The 18587-nt window shown below is 36.9% G+C and overlaps 1 protein-coding gene and 1 long non-coding RNA gene across 2 annotated transcripts in view; one reads left to right on the top strand and one right to left on the bottom strand.

Annotated features, from left to right (window-relative positions):
• The window catches only part of LOC107079394 (uncharacterized), a 145730-nt gene that overhangs the window by 17439 nt on the left and 109704 nt on the right, over positions 1-18587 (top strand). The window contains exon 2 of the long non-coding RNA XR_011182286.1: positions 17243-17350. This is a non-coding gene — a long non-coding RNA (uncharacterized lncRNA). The remainder of the gene's footprint in view (positions 1-17242; positions 17351-18587) is intronic.
• LOC102695686 (ETAA1 activator of ATR kinase) lies at positions 9637-17310 on the bottom strand. Its single transcript, XM_006638732.3, has 6 exons — positions 16951-17310; positions 15841-15972; positions 15615-15691; positions 15177-15286; positions 12623-14451; positions 9637-12236 (listed from the first exon to the last, which is right to left on the bottom strand). Exons 1-6 carry the CDS (start codon positions 17129-17131, stop codon positions 12112-12114), a joined length of 2454 nt encoding a protein of 817 aa, XP_006638795.2. The 5' UTR covers positions 17132-17310; the 3' UTR covers positions 9637-12111.

Consider the following 18587-nt stretch of genomic DNA (forward strand, 5'->3'; position numbering starts at 1 on the left):
TAGACCAGTACACAAGCACTGGAGCTCTTGTCTCACACACTGGCCTAGATTCCTGTGCCTCTTCATTAATACAGAAACTGCTGGCATCTTTTTGCTTGGACACTGCCATCAAAGCCTGCTTTGTTGGAGTGCTTGGAGCACCAACTAATTTAAATGGCTGCAGTCCGAAATGCTCCATAAACTGATACACCCTTGTCGGGATGAAACAAGTTCCTATTTGTAGCACAGAATGTAAATCTAGAAATCAAAATAACCCTCACCTGCCACATTGTAGTACAAAAAACATTCAGAGGTATTGTGATTACCAGTAGGGACCATGTTTTAGGACACTCTTTTGGTGAAGGTTGTCATAAATGTTTGAATATGCAGGTACAGTAACAGGTGTTAGGTTGTGTGTAAGTGTACCCCTGAAGAAGAGCCCCAAGACATCCTGACAAGGAAGATTAGCATTATCTCAAAATGAGCAGAAGACATGTTGGTGGAAAGAAGCTGTCATCATTTTCCTCAAATGCCATCACCATGTGAGACATATTCCACTGTGAAATATGTTTTTACAAGCCTTTCTGTGAACTGCTTTAGTATTTTTCTCTGCTTTATTTTTTAGCAAAGTAATACGAAATACCTAAAATGCCTAAAACACAATTTCTTAAATGCAAGACTACATCATTGAATGCAAAAAAAAAAGTCTCAGCTGTGTTTTTGCAATTCAGTGCCTCTGCCATTAGTTTGGATGAACAAATGTATGAAAAAGCAAGTTTGAGGCTTTTGCTTTCCATGAATATAAATTATTCACTGTTGCACTTGTGCTCCATTATTCAAATACTTCATTTCTTGGCTTCCACACTAGTTAATACAAAACTGCAGAACCAAATCAACAGCTTGTGTCCAAAATGTAATATTTTGATGTCTGATGGTACTGTACCATAGACTATCAACTGTATGTACACCATAGATGTACAACTGCATGACTGAAAGAATGTCACGACTGACTCTGAACTGCAAATTTAGATACAGCACCTTGATTTGAACTTAAGTGTGTGTTTGAGATAGCCAGAGGTTGCTTAAGAGACATGCTTTCAAATATAAAAATCAGAGCATTCTCTATGGGCTTTCCTGCTGTGGTCTTGGAGTCACCCCCAATGGGATTTCTTCTATAAAGACATCTCCACAGATCATTTAGAATTATGCTTGAAATATTGATTATCTGTGTACATTCCTAATAGATTAAAACATACTACCTTGACACTGAAAAAATACCTTTTAGGGATCATGTATTTTGTATATTATCTTGCAGCTAAGAAACAAAGCCACCCAACATTATTAATATCAAAAACACAATATTTTACTGCTAATTCTAGTATAGAGAGATTTAGTGCTATGGGCAGTTTGAGATATAGATTAGGTTTAAACGCAATTGGCTGAAGGCCCAAAAAGATGGCCATGAGGCCAGGACTCTCCTTCAGGAAAGCTGATGGGGCAGAAAGAGGGTGTTCATTACACAACCTAGTTGGGTGTGGCAAAGCGTTAGTCCTTGCTTTGCAATTGCTGTTCTAAATTCCATTAAGAGGACTGATGTTAATGCATTTAATTAAATGCCTTTAATTTGACCATAAATTTTAGCTTTATCACCACTTTCATTTTAGTTCCTGAAAATCTCAGTGTTCATCTTTGTTATTAACTAGATCACAACCCCCCCAAAAAAACATTGAACAATACTCTGAAAGTTGTATTTGAAAATTGACAGTTTTATGGTTGTAATTAAAATAATTATATCAATGATTTCACATGTATTATTCGTATTTTACAGTAACTTACAGGCAGAAAGACAGCACGCTTCACGCAGTAGCATTTTTATCGTTCACATAAACTGCCATTCCAGGACAAGACATACAATACACTGGCTGCTGCCCTGAGGGTCTGAGGGTGAAAATTCTGAGAAAGAACAGACACACTAGATGTCACTCTTGTAACTTGATAAACTGAGTCTTGCCTTCTGAGGAGAACAAACCTGGCAGGTCAGAATCGCTCAAGCCAGGCATAACTCAACAGGCATGTTGGTATATCAGATTTTATAAATATACTCTCAAGTCTTTTTTCATGATTTCCAGCTATAATATTTACTATTCAATTTATATTTCGGAGGGAAAAAGAAAAAATACGTTCAGTATTTCTCCCCAAAATATTTTTAAATAAAAATTTCAGAAGATTGTTTTAGCACAGGGAGGGCTTTGAAAGATTTTATTTAAATACTAATAGGAAGTAGCTGACAATCTATTTGACAATAAGATGAAATGCATTACAGTGCAATGAACACAGGTTCCATTGTGTATATTTTGGAAATCGTTAGAATACATAGAAATGTGTTCTTACTGTAACTGACATATAAAGAATGACAGACTTTGGGGAATAACATTATTTATAAGGAAAACCACTACAGCCTGTTTCTATTAGAATTCTGAGAATGCATTAGAGGACAAATCTTTTCTATGGAAAACATACCATAACTGGTAAATGTTAGCACTGACAAACTATTTTTATGTTTTACTTATTAGATGTGATGCTTATTTGGATTATTTTTTGGATCTTTATTCCAGGTTTGTTTCTGAGTTTAAATATGGGGACAATGCCCAAGTGGGAAAATGTTGTGCTTGTAATTTCCATTTCCAACACTGCCTTTTTAAATGTAGGGAGCCTTATATTTTTTACATGAATATGGAATAAATATGAGGCATTCCATTACCTCATAAATATACAATGTGTATCTCTAATATTCTGCTTCCTACTTTGAGAGAGGTGAGGTTCAGCAACAAAATAACAAAATAAAAAATAAACTAGATAAGAGGAATCGGGAAAATACTGTTTTGTGCAAAGAAATGCTTGCTGTATTCAAACAGTAAAAGAAGACAATATGTTTGTTTTCAGTCAATATGGTGGTAGATCAGGGAGCATTCAAAAATGGAAAGTCAGAATGAAGAAGGAAATAAAAGATTCTATGAATGAAGAATATGTTTTTAAATATGACGCATCAAATCACTAAAGAAATGAAAACCAAATGGGCTCACATCATATCAGTTACGAATCTGTAATTCTTTTTAGAAACACTGCTTTGTGAATATATCCACCCTTTGTTAACCACTATTCTGACAACTGTTTACCTAAAAGGGATTTTTTTTTTGTTTGCCATCTTGATATACAGTATGTTAAGACTAACCTTAATGTTATTCTATAGAAATGTATCTAAAAACCTCAAAAGTCTTCAGCACATTGAATAGAAGCTATTTTTCATTTAGACATTCCACACCTTCGTGTAGTTACTTCATTTTCCCTAGCCTTCGAAAAGATAAATCTTTCATAAGTTCCATCTGTGACTTTTTGCTTGTACAACATTTCAAAACTTGAGTTCCTGGAAGAAGTATGGGAGTATTCATGACGTCTACAAATTAAATAAAAAATATGTATGGAACATGATTGAACAAGATCAATAATGTCATTGTATTGAAACCAATGCGATAACATTTGAAAGTGCTCACTTTTCACCATTCAAGTTCAGTATATTATATATGAAAATACCTTCAAGGAAATTAACACAATAGAGAAGAAGCCAGAAGAATTCTTAAAACATGTCTAAATATAAAGTTTTGTTTGGTGTGTTCTGCATAGAATGACAAAAAATAAGACATTTTAGTAGAGAACAGCTGACCATTCTGAAATAGGAACAACTGGAACAAGGTGTAGATGCAATTCCAAGACTTGAACCGTAGAGAGAATCAAGGGAAGGAAAGCAATAGCATGGGATTCACAATTCTGGTGTTGGTTGAAGCAATCTCCCACACGCCCACCCCCTCCCTGCTACTCCCTTCTTTCCAAATTAAACAATTATTTCTTCAGACATACTTGTGAGAAATCTGCTGTCAGACATTCTGCAGTGATTTGTTGGGAGCACAGAGGTTTCTGTAGGGGCTCCTAGCTAAGCGAGTGTCTGAAAAACAGCACGATGTCTTCAGTCTAGATCCCAAGCTTGAGACTTGCAGATCTAACCATCAGTCATTCTACCAAGAAATAATTGAAAACACACACTCCGGACTGATGCCTGATACAACAGAAACACCAGAGTGCTTTGCCATAATACGCAACCAGGGCAACAAGAAGATGCACAGCTTGTTCTGGGCTTAAAAGGAATGTGTAATTTTGTTTATGTCTGCACTAAATTGTTTTATTGCACATATTGCTCTTTACAGGGGGGGCCAGATAATTGCCTCAGATCAACAACAGCAAATAAGTTGAAAAGTTTTGTCTTTGTAAAGTCTTGTCTTTCCTTAACAATTTTAGAGAATGAGATCAAGGTATAAATTGACTTATATTTGCGAAATAAAACATTGTATAATCCATTATAATAGAATTTGAAACTTTTTCATCACATTTTGTGTGTATAGATTGGTTAGTAACAAAATAATTTCTACAAGGTTTATGAATGAAGGCATTTTCAAACCCTACTTTGCTGCCATTAAGTTTTTCTTACTGTACAATGCATTTGTGTACATTTGAAATGTGTACTGTTTTGTCCTTTATATATTCTCTATATATGCAGTCTTAAACAGCTTCCTTATTGAGTGTCTCTCAATATTGATTGGAGTCCTTGCTGTGAGCTTGTCTGAACTGTGTTGTGACTTTGTAAATGTGCTGGGTGAGTGGTAAGTGTCAGCCCTACGTGCCTAGCGTGATGGGCAGTCATCAATCATCTCCTGTCAGTTTTTTTTTCCATCTCAATGAGCAGTCTTTACTTAAAGCATAAAGTAAGAATGCTGCCAGACCGCAAGAACAAGCCTTGAGTTGTTTGCAGGTGCTACCATTCACAGCTGCCAATTAAACGCTTGTCATTTCCATAATCGCCATGGGGCACAGCGAACAATGGGTTTTAATAACTACATATATGCACAAACATATATGTACTGTATAGGATACGCATATAACTACATGTATAGTAATTGTTTACTATAATGGCAAAGAGATGAATTCTAACCGATATTTTTCTCATTTAAAAAAAATGAATGACCCTTTTTACTACACATTTTAGCTACACATTTCCATAATGCCCATAAGATTAGAATGATCCACTTGTTTACTGAGGCTTGGTTCCCTAGCATGGACAAAACTTTCTCGACGCACTGATCTGTGAAGCAGAAGCCATTTCTCATTTCTCTACCTGATCTGCTGTGTAGTGAGGCTGTGGGTATATACTGTGTGGTAACAGCAGCCACACGTTAATACTGAATAATATGTGTACTCCTACATATAAAGCACATTGTGATCATTGGGGGTGAAAAATATGAATGCAAGAAATTACTGATTTTATTGTTTTATTGAACTACTGTATACATCTCAAATGCAGCGTATCCAAGATGCATCACAAAACAACTAAACAAGACACGACTGGGTCATTTTAATGTATACCACAGTTACAAGAAACTACAATGAGCACAAACTAATTAAATTGTAGTTCCATCGCTGTGTGAACCAGAGACCTGAATCAGCTTGATTGCTTTCTTCCATCATGCTTTCTTAACGTGGAAATTGTTTGGTAATCAAATTGAAGGTTTACTTAAAGGAGAATATAAGACCTCTGTAGAAACATGTTAGTGTGCAAGTTTCATGTAACAATGTAGTTAAACATTCTAAAAAATATATAAGCTTATACTGTACCTCAGCTACATGTTTCTGAATGCTGTACAGTACAGTACACCTGAGCCACAATTTGGAACACTACAATTTGAGTATTCAGTCCTGATCACTGGTCCAAAGTAATGAGCTCCATAAATTTAATTTCTGAGCATTAGCAACACTAGTGAAAGTAGCTAACGTCAACTAAAGCAGTTTATTTTACACCACACATCAAAGTTTCGAGCAAGGCTTCCTTGTTTCTGTCTAAATCTGGATTGTTAAGGAGGCCAACACCCTTCAGTCTCCATAGTTTTACCTTTATTTCCCAGCAATACTGTATATTCCTTACATTTTGTGTCCATTTTTCCACATTTTCATTATTTGCCTTTTGCAATTGTTGGCACCTTGTGTAATTTACAATGGGACTATTGATATGTCTTCAAGGATAAGACACACAGCCAATTGTATTTTTTTTCCTGCTGCTGATTTCATCTCCATATAAGTTCTGCTTCTTTTGCTGTCAGAATTAATTAACCATATCCAGGTAAGGCAACTTTTGTCGAAGTGCCAAAAGCTATAAACATTGATCATAGTCCAGGATTTTCACTGGGTAGGAAAGGAACACAGATGTTTTTTCTTTCCTTTTTTGTAGAAACAACATTGACAATGATTATGAGGTTTGCCCTTTTCTAAACTGTAATTCTATTTCTTCTTGGTCTGGAAGGGCCAAGGTGCAGGTTTTCTGGGTTTCTTTAAATCACCAGCACCTGAAAAGACAGGAGTAGCTATTAAAATAGACCAAATACATTAATAATAATGAGCAGCCTTAGGACTTTAAGAGCTGAATTAAAATGAAAACCTGCTGATTGGAGAATTGGAGACCCCTGGCCTAACATGTGCATCTATGCTTGTATTTGTGTTTAATCCTGGCATTGTACATCGTGACGGAGTGATGCAAAACATTTGGCAATAGCTGAATAATGCAGGAATTAATTCCAACTTTAAATAAAAAGGTATTGGATTTCTGTGGTAGAGTTGAAATATTTTTAATTCTATTATTCTAAAAAAACAACATGGAAGGCTTAATTTTTTATTTTCCATTGCATCCTTACGGGGGTATCCAACATTGGCATTGCAGACAACAAGGGAACAGTTAAATGACAAGTCTCAGCATGCAATAATTAATTTGATCATCTCCAAAATACAATTGGCTGTTTTGGAAACTGTGTTTTAGTTAGTTTGTAGTTTCCGAATTAAAAACAGTGAAGGAAAACACTGGCTGTACCATCTGAATCGTACACAGATAATACACTCCACAGGGCCATGTTATTGACGGTGCTCCAAACATCTTTCCTTGACAACAAAAATGAAATCCAGCTGAACTGACAGTAAAAGAGAAGTCATTAGTTGCTAACATCTCTTTACAAAAACGCAGTCAAAAACCATCAAAGAGGGCTCGAAAGAGGTACGCTTCTGCCCATTTGAGACTATCAGATGACACTGTGGGCGAGGAAGAAGTTCACATTTGCAGATGATCTATCCTAATCTTTTACTTGCTAGTGCTGGAAGATTATGTGATATGCAGTAAAGCAGGGCTGAAAGAGTGTCCATCAGATGGACAGCAGCAGCTCTGTGCGGTTTCAAAGTCTGCTGTGCACATTGTACAAAAAGCAAATGAAGTTAACCACGTTCCCTTGAATTTTCCATGAAGTGGATTTCAACCACAAGCAGAGCCAGATGGAATTTCAATTACTAGGTCCTTTGCAGTCTTTGAGCACAAAATGAACTGTACTCCAGTGATGTGACATGAGTATTTTTCAAATGGCCATTTTTCTATTATTAATTTTTAGTTACAAAGATGTGCTTTGACCCAAACCAAAGAAGAGAAAATAAATCTGAGAATATTTAATGTATTCCTCAGCACACCAAAAGATATTGAACTGCAAAATGTCTTCTGTTGCCATGTAACATATTATTTTCTAGAACAAAACTTTGACCCCCTGTCTGTTAAGTCTAGAAAATTTAGACTGTGTATTTGTAATCCGGGTTAAGACAAAAGGCGCATTGTTCATTATTTGTCAGGATTTTTAATCAAGCAAAAATGCCTATGTGACAAAGATGCAAAAAAAATGTGACAAAATAATTTAAAAAAAAAACTGTCAACAGACCCTCATGGCTTACAGGGGATGCATAAAAAATATCAGAGTATCAGAGTCAAAACCATTGTACCGCAAAGGTGCTGGCAGAAATACTGCTAAAAGTATATCTAACAAACTTCAGCTCCTCCAGATTCAAATTCCAAACAAATTTCTGTGGCTCCGGTAGTCAGTTTTCTAAATAACAGGCACTAATGTAATACTTTGCTAATGGAAAATGTTGTGGACCCCCAGCTTTTTGAAATGTTCTTCAGCAGACAGGAATGTAGGTGTACAGTCCTCTGAGAGATTCAGCAGAGTGGGGAGAGTGGGGAAAGGGGGAAAAGCCCATATCGCTCATAACCTTAGCATGCATTCAGTTTTGTCATTTGAAACGGATCCACTGTATAAGTTAGTTTTATTTCCTCTGATTCATGAATTGTTTCTGGAATCACATTTTTTTTTACCATGTTTGAGTGTACTTTATTTACTTTGATTTTAACAAATTTAAGGACAACAGAATCCTCATTAAACATAATGACAGATTATTATATCCTAGACCTGTCTTGTTACCTGTCTGGCTTTAATTGTACAATTTGGCACAAAGAATGCAAGCTAATTTGAAATTTCATCACAGAAGATACCTAAAGCTGTAAAAATATCAGATGAACTCTGGTATAAATCTTAAATCTGATGGGGAGGATGTTTTCATAATTATTTTAATGTATTAGTAAAAAAAAACTTAGCTTGCTATTTATACAGAAGAGTCTTGCCAAAAAGTGCATTTTCCTTGTCATTCCTTAAGGCCTGTGTGAAGTACACTTGGGTAAGCTTTGTTGAAACAAATCCTGGCTGCTAATAACATGCATTGTGGAAATATTCTCAGTTCATTTACCTTGACAACAAGAGCCTCCTTCTTTCTGGACTATTTTCTGTATTAGTCATACTTAAACAGTATTTTTTAAAGGAATTACTCTATCCTTTTTTTCCAAAACCTTTTAAGAGAATATGAAACCAGTCAGATTAATCTCTTGCATGGGCTTCCATATATGTTGTGTATTCTAACAGAAACAAACTTATTTGACTTTATGCAAATGTTTGTATTGCAGTGCAAAGAGTTCCCCAAGGTACAGTTGGAGACATGGGAAAGAAGAGCTTTTAGTTAAATAAAATTAGGCACGGACAGAGTGCCTGACAACCCAGATTCTTCTATCATTTTTATACAGACTTGTAATGTCTTTATAATGTATTGTTACTAACAAATGACTCATACAAATAAGCAGATGGACCATTTTTCCAAAAAGGAAGTTTAATAACTTATCCTCTTCACTCCTGCAAAATCTAAAAAAGTATTTCAGAATCTAGAAAAAAAACTTGCCTTTTAAAACTGTCCCCTCTTTTTTCACATCCTGTAAAAAGATTTTCAACAGTATGTCAGTTTGCCTTTTCCAATAAGCTTCCCTGCTAATTCCAATTGACTTCTTTGTTCAAATTACGGTTCTAGGTAGCATTTTTTAACACTATTATCCTTCTCATTTGTACATATTCAGGTTTTGAAATTAATAAATGAAGTACAGGAGACTACTGGAAACCCTTGGGATCCTTCTAAGTAAGGTTCTTAAAGGCAGAATTTAGAGTCATTCAACAGAACAATAAACCTTATGACATTCTGTAAGCCCTCAAGGCAAGACTGTACATATGACAACATTCTCATAAAGTCTTGCCAGACCCAAATGGGGCTAAATTATTGTTATAATGGAAGTTAAATAAATACACAAATGTACAGTAATGTGAGAAATCATGCAAGTGTTTTTTAAAGTCAAATAAATACATGTGCAGATAGTTTTTGTTACATTAATTAAATTTATTGTACATGTCAAAGTTACAAAGGCCAGCAGGCACAGATCTGAAGCTCACTTTGGGCTGAGTTTTTGTGTAAACTCCTGGAAAGCTAGGACAGAGGCTGCTGTCCCACCCTTTCGTTATTACCACATTCTCACTTCTCTCAGCATGGGCTCAATCAATGGGAGCATGGCTACCCAGTCACTGTAAATGACTGTTTTCTCAAATTGTTCCAAAAGAAAAGTTACTTTCCTCATTTGAATATCATATTACTCATCTGAGTAATTTTCCTCAGGCATATGTCTAAATAAAAATTAATTCCAAGTTGCAGTTATTTTTATTCAGATGGAATGACTAGAGATTTAAAAGAAATACTGTTAGCAGAAGTGTGACGAGTATAACCGGATAATCTTTCGAAAATAAGTCATACAGTACATTTTACACTACTATTTCTGCAAATAAACTTCAGAGAGAATGCGAAATAATGAAAGAACATGATTGCCACAGGAAGATACTAGCTTAGATAACACTAAGGCTATAGACATTTTTTCAATCACAATTTGAAATCTCAGATCATTTTTTTTTGTCTCTGTGTGAATCAAATTGGCTACATTCCTTATTAAAGCACAAAAGAGCAGTGAAGGCGGTTCATGCATTTTTCTTAAACCTGCACTTGTTAAAGCCATCCTCTGTTTTTTTCCTGCTGAAAATGATAATTAAAATAAGAGGTAGGGAGTGACACAACAACCTCACAGGTGCCCACCAAGGTTACCCATTCTGTAGCATGCTCAGACTACAGCCAGGAAGCTCTAACTGGAAATCATTGAAATTGTACTAGCTGAGCACCTCTATAGGATAATTCCCCCGCCAGTCTGTCTCTCTTTGAAATCCCAACTGATGAAGCCCATTACATAAATTATGAAAAATGCTTAAGTGTTAAAAGTTTTAGATAAAATCAAACCATAATACTGTAATTCTTCTTACATTTCAAGCACTTAATTCCACAGTAATGTGCAGCTGATGCTTTGGACTATACTCCTAGTAGTATAAACCAGGAAAACATGTTACAAATTTTAATTAAGTTTTTTGGCACTTCAATAAGGCTGGCAGGCTCCACTATTTCCATTCCAGCCAGCTACACATAATGGTGCAATGTCTGTTCAACCAATTACACCAACATCAGTGCTCTGCCATTTCTCTTAAAATTATAAACTACTGTACTAAGCCAAAACCTCCATACATAACCACTAGCCAGGGGGATTCAAATAGTCACAAACATTTACAACCAGTTCTGGTGATGGGTCATGGGACATGTAGTGTCCAGTACAGCAGGGGCAGGCCACTTGGGTCCTCAAGTGCGACATTAACTGTATTTCTGCTTTTCATTCTTCAGCTCCTACACAAATCATATCCATTCTCCCATTGTCCGAAAGCCACTTATTTATGGTAAATATTGCCGCAACCCGTCTACCTGGGAGCACAGGGTCAATCCAGTTGGGATGCCAAGTCCATTGCTGGGCACATGCACAGGCTAAAGTTGGAAAAATGAAATAACCTACTCAGCACATTTTTGGACAGAGGAAGGATATAGGAGTACTGAGAGGGAGAACATGTAGCCTCTACACATACTGTAAGGTGTCCCAGCCTCAAATCCAACACAGGACAAATTCCGGGCAGTGGTGCTTACCACCACACCACTATGCTGCCCCACAAGTTACTTTTTATTCCCTCACTTAGGATTTGCAATTCAACTTAGCTCGCAGCAGCAAGCCTTTTACACGCAGGTATCCTCCAAAACATGGAATAATCTTCAAGTGATGATATCTATTTGAATCCAGATTATCTGAGATAAACACTTTTTTTTAAAGATACAATTTTAACTTGGAGCTTCAACGTAAAAAACCTTGAGGTATCACAAAAGCTCCTAGTGTGATGAGATGCCCTTATTAATAGGTTTATCATTGCCCGGAGTGCATATAAACACGTAAATCGCCCCATTCCACATGGTTAGAAAGGTATGTAAACTAAGGCAAAGGTCTAAAAAGCATTATCTACATACATTGTCAACTTCTGCACCAATGGACCAGGCTTGTAAACACCACAGTTAGTTTATGATTCGGAACATGTGGAATTACCTTTGGACACTTCACTATACAGATTTTAAATGCAAATGCATTTTAAAGGCTTTTGGAAAGGCTTTCAGTGCGATCACTTACAATTGTTATCCATGTAAAAAAACTTTAGACAAAACATGAAAAACAGAAACCTTTTTTTTTTCTTGAAAAATTGAACAACCAACAAAATCTGAATGTTTCCATTTTAAGGTCACATAAAGAAATCTTTTTCTCTTGAAACCCTCTGAATTCGCAAAACAGGTCAATCTATATTTAAGTGCAGTAATCAGACTCATCAATTCAAAAGACTTCTCCAATTCCAAGGCTGAAAGGTTCACCCATAAACACACTGATATCACTATTCAAGTTGGTGCTTCATTTTTCTGATTTGCTTGCAGCCGTTGTCGTCTTCGTGCAATTGCTTCCTGTTTCTTTCTTTCAATCTCTTCTGCAGAACACTTAACAGTCCTTTGATTATTGACAAAGACTAGAAAAAAGCAGAAATAATAAAATCATTAAAAATACTAAAAATTCCCATGAGCTTTAAAGTTATTTCTTAAGTTATTTTGCCAATCAAACACTGGGTACCACCAAAGAGTAAGATTTAAGGGCTTCTTCACTTTCTGAACGTATTGCATCAACAAGTGAACCTGTATTGATCTTAAGCTATAAGACTCTGTTGCACACAAACTGTAAAGGAAGTGCTCCAAAATAGTAGAACCTCTTAACAAGTGCTTAATGATAACATCAGAATGAAGTTGGTAAGATATCTCACAAGAAAAAGATCCATGAATTCACATACTAATTACTCAGACTAGGATCCAACCATGTACATACTGTATGTATGTTCTTGTTTTAGGTCTTCCAACTCACCTTTGCTGTTCAGTGCTGCAGGGTCAGACTGATGCCTCCTGAAAGAAGCCTGTTTAGATGTTTCAGGGAATCTTACAGATGAGGTGACACTCTTGTTATTGAGGTTTTGCAAACAGCTTGCACTCCCATACTTTGCTCCTTTCACCTGATTTCCCTCCCCTGTCTTGCTTTCTACAGAAGTGCTCCTTGTTTGTTCAAACACATTTTGCCTCTCACTCATATCTGAAAAGTCCTGTGGCTTGAAAGCGGTCAGGGAATAATTTACATTTCTACAGTTCTTTCTGTTGTTTAAAGACTGAGACACATTTGCAGCTGCTGTTGTACTGCTTGAGACACTACACAAAGTACTTACAGGGGCACCAGTACTTGACGGGAAAGAGCTGGACCGTTTGAAAGCAGTCGTGGGTTTATTTTTTGTGTACTCCATGATTCCACTTTGGGTACTGCTTTTAGTTTCTGCATGAATCCCTTTATCAATGCCTAAACCTGGCCTAGATTCTAATTTGCTTTGGACAATAGCTGACTGTGGGAGAGCTGTTTTTAGCAAGGATGCAACAGCAGAACTTGTGCCTAATTCAGCACACCGATTAGTGGACAACTTTTCAACATCATCACAAGCCAGATAGAGGAGGTCATCATCTCCATCCTCCCAAAGAGAGTCAAAGTCTCCTTCAGAAATTTTAGATTCACTGCCAAACCCAAAGGACAATGCCTGCTTTTCTTTAACATTGGTCTCTACTTGTCTATCACACTGAAGTATGGACTTCAAAGGTCCAGATGATACAGGCTTTGTGGCACTAGAGGGTTTTGTAGTATGCTGGATGTAGGGTATGAGCGCACTGGGTGTTTTTTGGGAATGACTCTGCTGATATTTCTGAATATTTTTATCTGGTCTCACAGAGATTCTCCTGCCAATTTCACTGAGACTTGATTCATTTATTTTGTTTTTATAATCCTGCAAAATGCACTCCTGTTGCATAGATCTAGCTTCATCAAGTGAAAATGTCTCTTTTACCTTAAATTGGGGGTTTGCCTCCAATGTGAAAGTACTTCTGTTTTTTGCTTTTTCATTTATTCTTTCAAATCCAGTTGTGAAACAACTGATGCTGGACTGTCCACACACTGTGCTGTTGAGACCTGTTGCAGATGCACTGCTGGCATTCTGAACACCATTTTTTTCAGAAGAAGGACCTGCATGATTAGAGGACCGTCTACCTTCTTCTGCAGAGGTGATTAAGTCTGGATTTTGGGTAACTTCAAGTAAGAAAGAATCATCTAACAAATCATCATTGGCCCAGTCATCATTAAAATCATTATTTGATGCCACTAACATTGCAGATTCTTCTGTGATTTTCACATGTGACTCTGGCGAAGAGATAGTTTTGACTGATCCAACATCAAGAGGTGCAACGAACCCTAAACCAGCAGCCTTTTCACAAACACTTCTGGTTGTAACTGTAGGCACTTTCAGTTGCTGTGAATGACTAACTGAACTTTGACTCAGTCTTCCACTGAGATGCTGAGTAGGTCCATCAAAAAGAGCATTCATTTCATCTTCTAACTTAGAATCCACAAACTTCTGGGTACCGTGCTCCATTCTAATTTCTTCCACTATCCCAGTAATTCCTTTTTGGACAGCACTGATGTCACTTGAGGAAGGTTTGCTAAAAAAAAGAGGAATAGTGTTTCCCAAACTGTTTTCATTTTCAGTGGAAAGGTCCTGTTCCAATTTGTAATTAAGAATTTCAGTCCTTTGTTCTGTATCTTGCTGTATCATATTTATATCAAATTGCTTAGCAAGCTTCATAAGTTCCTCCACTCCATTTTGCCTGTGTGAACATTTTAATAGATAAAAAGAAAAACGAAAGAAAAAGGTTATTTCAAGCATGGAGTACTGAAGGTCAAATTAAACATTTTGATCCCTCATTTAAACATTATATTTCATCCTGAAAACTGAAAAGAGTAACTAATGGATTTATGGGTCAACCTAGTAAAACAGTTTTTAAACTACAACAAAGCAAAACCCTTGTAAACCAACCCAGCTTTTGTTTGCTCTTATGACTGAGAAGTCAGTTCACTCCACTAATCCCAGAAAAGCTTGAATAAAAACACAGCACCAAAAGTTACAAGCCACTGGTACTGGAAGTCCACCTCCAACTACTTTATAAACACTACAGGGTAATGCAATGCTTTGGCTGAATAAAGTGAGATGATACACTTGGAGATAAACTTGTCAATAAGGACAAGACCCTACCTCATACTTCATCCATTACCCAATGTTCACACTACATTTACTATTTGATTGCCACGTCTTTATCACCCAATTTACAACCTGACACAGCTTGCTCTTTAAATATCTGGATGTATTCTAAAACAATCACTTCCTCTTTCAGATCAAAATGAAAAATTTAATGAGGAAGCCATATCCCACTTGCACCAGAAGACCAAACAGGTGCCTTGTGTTATCTGACCTATATAAAACACAGGTGCTCACATTGTTCTGCCAAGGTATAGTAAATGTGTCAAGCAAAGCATTTTTCAGTCCGTTACCCACCTTGAAGATTTTTTCTTGGATCTGCTATGAACCACCTCAGGAGTGCATGGAATACCATCACCAAACCACATATCAAGCAGCACAGCTTCTGAGGCTTTTGGCCTGTCATCCTAGAAAACAACACAGAAAAATGTCTATAGCCACCTCACAAAGCAGCATGAGGTCACCTGCAGTGTCTCTGAATTATGAATTCTGTAATAAGTAATCATATATAAATGTACCTACAAGACACTTAAACACTTAACACTTAAATGAAGCAAGCACACCAACTGCTTGATATGTGCAATCCTATTCACATATAGGTGCAAAAATAAAAGTGATCTTTATAATGCTGACTGAAACACACTGAGACAGAAATCACTGCATTAATCTTTCTTTGATCTCAACTATAAGTAGATGAAATAAAACCTGAACAATTTTTTAAAAAGCATTACTAACCTTGGGAGCAATCCGATTGACGATGTCCGAGATTTCCACTGCCTTTCCGCTCATTTTTGACTTGTTACAGCCTTTCCCTAAAACACATTAAATGTATGGAATCTGATACAAAATAGCATTATGTTTTTTTCACTGGGGAATGGATCTTCAAACAATCTCCTCAAGCTTGCGTTCTGCATGCGTACTAAGCATTCACATTAAAAAACAGAAATGTAAAAAACAATACCATTCACGACAGGAGTTGGCGACGAAGGGTCCCAGATGATGTCTTCGTGAAACTCTGAATCATTGCTAGGAGACTCAACACATCTTACTGGATTGCGATTGACTCTCGTGCACCTCCTAGGAGTCCTCACATCTTGCCGCATGTAAAACAGTTAAAGCACCATTGTATAAATATTCTCGGTGATGCTGCCATCTTTAATCATCCATCTGTGCAGTTTAAACCAGTGTTCTGGGTTGCTCTGGTTTCTGAGATATTAAAAGATTTTTGGAGAGTGAGTCACAAAGCCTCCCCTCCCAGTTAAGGCAAATTTATGGTTAAACTGAAGTAGAGGGAAAGGAGACTGTGTACATGCATTTCTCAACCAATAGTCCAGAACTCTGGCAGCAAGTGGAGTATTTGTAGTATCACTAAGAACCACTACATAGTACATATGTAATGTGGTTTTATCTTCTTGATTTGTTTTCCTATGAGTTAGCTTGACACTGTACATGTATATTTTTGCTGTGCACAGAGGATCGTAACAAAGCATTCAAGCAAAAGTGGGAAGGCAACTGTTGTGTTCTAGCTAGTGGTGACCACTGCTAATTGCTTTTTTGGGGGAATGCAGAAGTTGGGGGGCTTCTCTATTTAAAGTAGTAATTTTCACTGTTAATTGACATAGTATAGTAGAAACCAGCGCATACGAACAGAATCACCTACACTTTTAGGGATGGGGGCGCTACCCTGTGACGTCACTGTCCAAAACAATTTCACCAGACAAAACAAGTCTGCTCAAACTTTGATGCAGGATAATTCATTAAGTACTGGTTTTAATTACTTTTACATAACTATACATGAATACCAACCAAACACTATAAGGAAAGATCAATTCAAATGCATTCTAGCTGCAGTTTACTAACGACGGAAAGCCACACACAACAATATTTTAATGCGAATGTTTTAGCACCGAACGATAAGGTACCATTCGCAGTACATGGGCGTACATAACGGTACAAACAGGATCTTTAGATGTGAAACTGGTTATAAACGTGCTCATCTACGGTACCCAGCTAGCTGTGCTTATTTTGTGATTTATATCATTCACGACTGTTCCTGCAATTACACATTTACCTTTGTTGCGAGACTTATAAGAAGTGTCTACAGTTGGTGATTGCTGTGTCTGTCTCAGGCCCCTGCACATCTTATTCGTTTTTCGTTGTTCGGTATCAGAGACACCGGCTTTTCGCCTCCTTTCACGCTCCTCTGAAAGCGCCAGAGCCACCACCCTACTGTGCCTTTTCCGCGTTGTCATGCCTACAGGGCTGCTTTACACATTCGCTATTTTTTTTGTCCTGCGAGGCCCGTTTTATAAACAATGATACTACTTAATGAACACTTGTTTTGATTTTTCCTTTCGCTGCAGCCGCCATCTTGGTCTCATGGTTCAAGCAAAAGTCTGATTCGTGGAGCTTCGAACGGGATATGCAGCTCTGATTGGTTCCTGGCCTGTGGTTCAGTCACGTGAGCTGAGGTGAGCCTCTTGCCTTCCTGGTTTACACATGCTTTCGCCTCTGTTGGTCTGCGCATAAGTGATGACCGACAGATGAAGTCTGATTAATGCCGCCGTGGCATCTAACGTACCTCTGCACCTTAGGGTAGATTTTGTTTTTATATTTATTGCCTTATTTTTAAACACCTCATCTGGCAGGTGACGTTAAGCACGGGACAGTTCCCCTACACCTTAAATGTCTTTCTTCCAGTAATCCAGTTTAGCGTCCAGTGCATATACTTTGGTAATTCCCGTCTAAATTCATCTGAGTTAACTCAATACGAAAAGAACGCTTCGTATATTCAGTGCTTGTTTTGACTGAGTTATTAATGTGGATTTCATTTCCCTTTTATTGACTACTGTATATATATATTGCGTGAGTCCTCCAACCCTGGTCCTTCCGGGTTCTAGTCCATTTACTCCTACCAGTCCCCCTCAATCACCTGTTATTTAAAGATTAGGAACATTTAGTTAAGCAATTGATCAATTAAGATCAATGAAGTGTTTTCATGAAGGGAAAACTGGTCTTTCACAGTTGAAGGATATTCAGATTTTTGTTCTAAATGATCTCTAAAATACTTAATTGAACACACCACCTGTTTGATTATACTTCAATTGTCCTAGGCCTTTAGAAAGTGACCATATTAAAGGATATTTGATGTGCAAGTCTGGTGGAGTAGGGTTAGGCTCTTTGGGACCAGGATTGAAGACCCTCCTGAGGTAAGGTTTTCTGTGACCTTGTGAAGCCTGCCTACTGGTTTTTCACAAGTTCTCAAATTCTGGTTTATGGAAAATGTATATTTTAAGGTTAATTTCTTGTTAGTTTGAGAATATATCTCCTAAGAAATAGGTTTGTGGTAAAATACTAGGCCCATTGTTTTCCAGTGTTTGTTTAGTATTTTATTCTCCCCTGGTTCTTTTGCAAATTTGGAGATTTAAAATAATTGGAAATATGAATGTGATGTGTTATAGTATGTACTCTGTAAATAGTCTTTTGGCAAAAATGCTATGTTAAATGCTTAATAATTTAAACGAGAGTATAGTATACTGAGTTTTTAATTATTATTTTTTAAGTTTGCACTGTTAAATGTTGAAAATAAACTTGGCAAGAAACCACTTCATTTTGGCTGGCCTTTTATTAGTGTGTTCATCTCTACATTGTACAAGAACAAAAAAAAACTTTTTGTCTTTCTTTGGACCTTTCAATCTTGTTCCTGTC

The sequence above is a fragment of the Lepisosteus oculatus genome, chromosome 17, assembly GCF_040954835.1.
Source record: "Lepisosteus oculatus isolate fLepOcu1 chromosome 17, fLepOcu1.hap2, whole genome shotgun sequence".
In the NCBI taxonomy this organism is placed as follows: domain Eukaryota; kingdom Metazoa; phylum Chordata; class Actinopteri; order Semionotiformes; family Lepisosteidae; genus Lepisosteus; species Lepisosteus oculatus.

Bases quoted from the DNA above. Each gene is read 5' to 3' on its own strand.
- LOC102695686 (XM_006638732.3), bottom strand. From the start codon at position 17,131: ATGACAACGCGGAAAAGGCACAGTAGGGTGGTGGCTCTGGCGCTTTCA. The intron at 15,692-15,840 runs GTATTGTTTTTT...AATGTGTTTTAG, and splicing joins GCCAACTCCTGTCGTGAATG to GGAAAGGCTGTAACAAGTCA. The intron at 14,452-15,176 runs GTGGGTAACGGA...ATGTTCACACAG, and splicing joins TCCAAGAAAAAATCTTCAAG to GCAAAATGGAGTGGAGGAAC.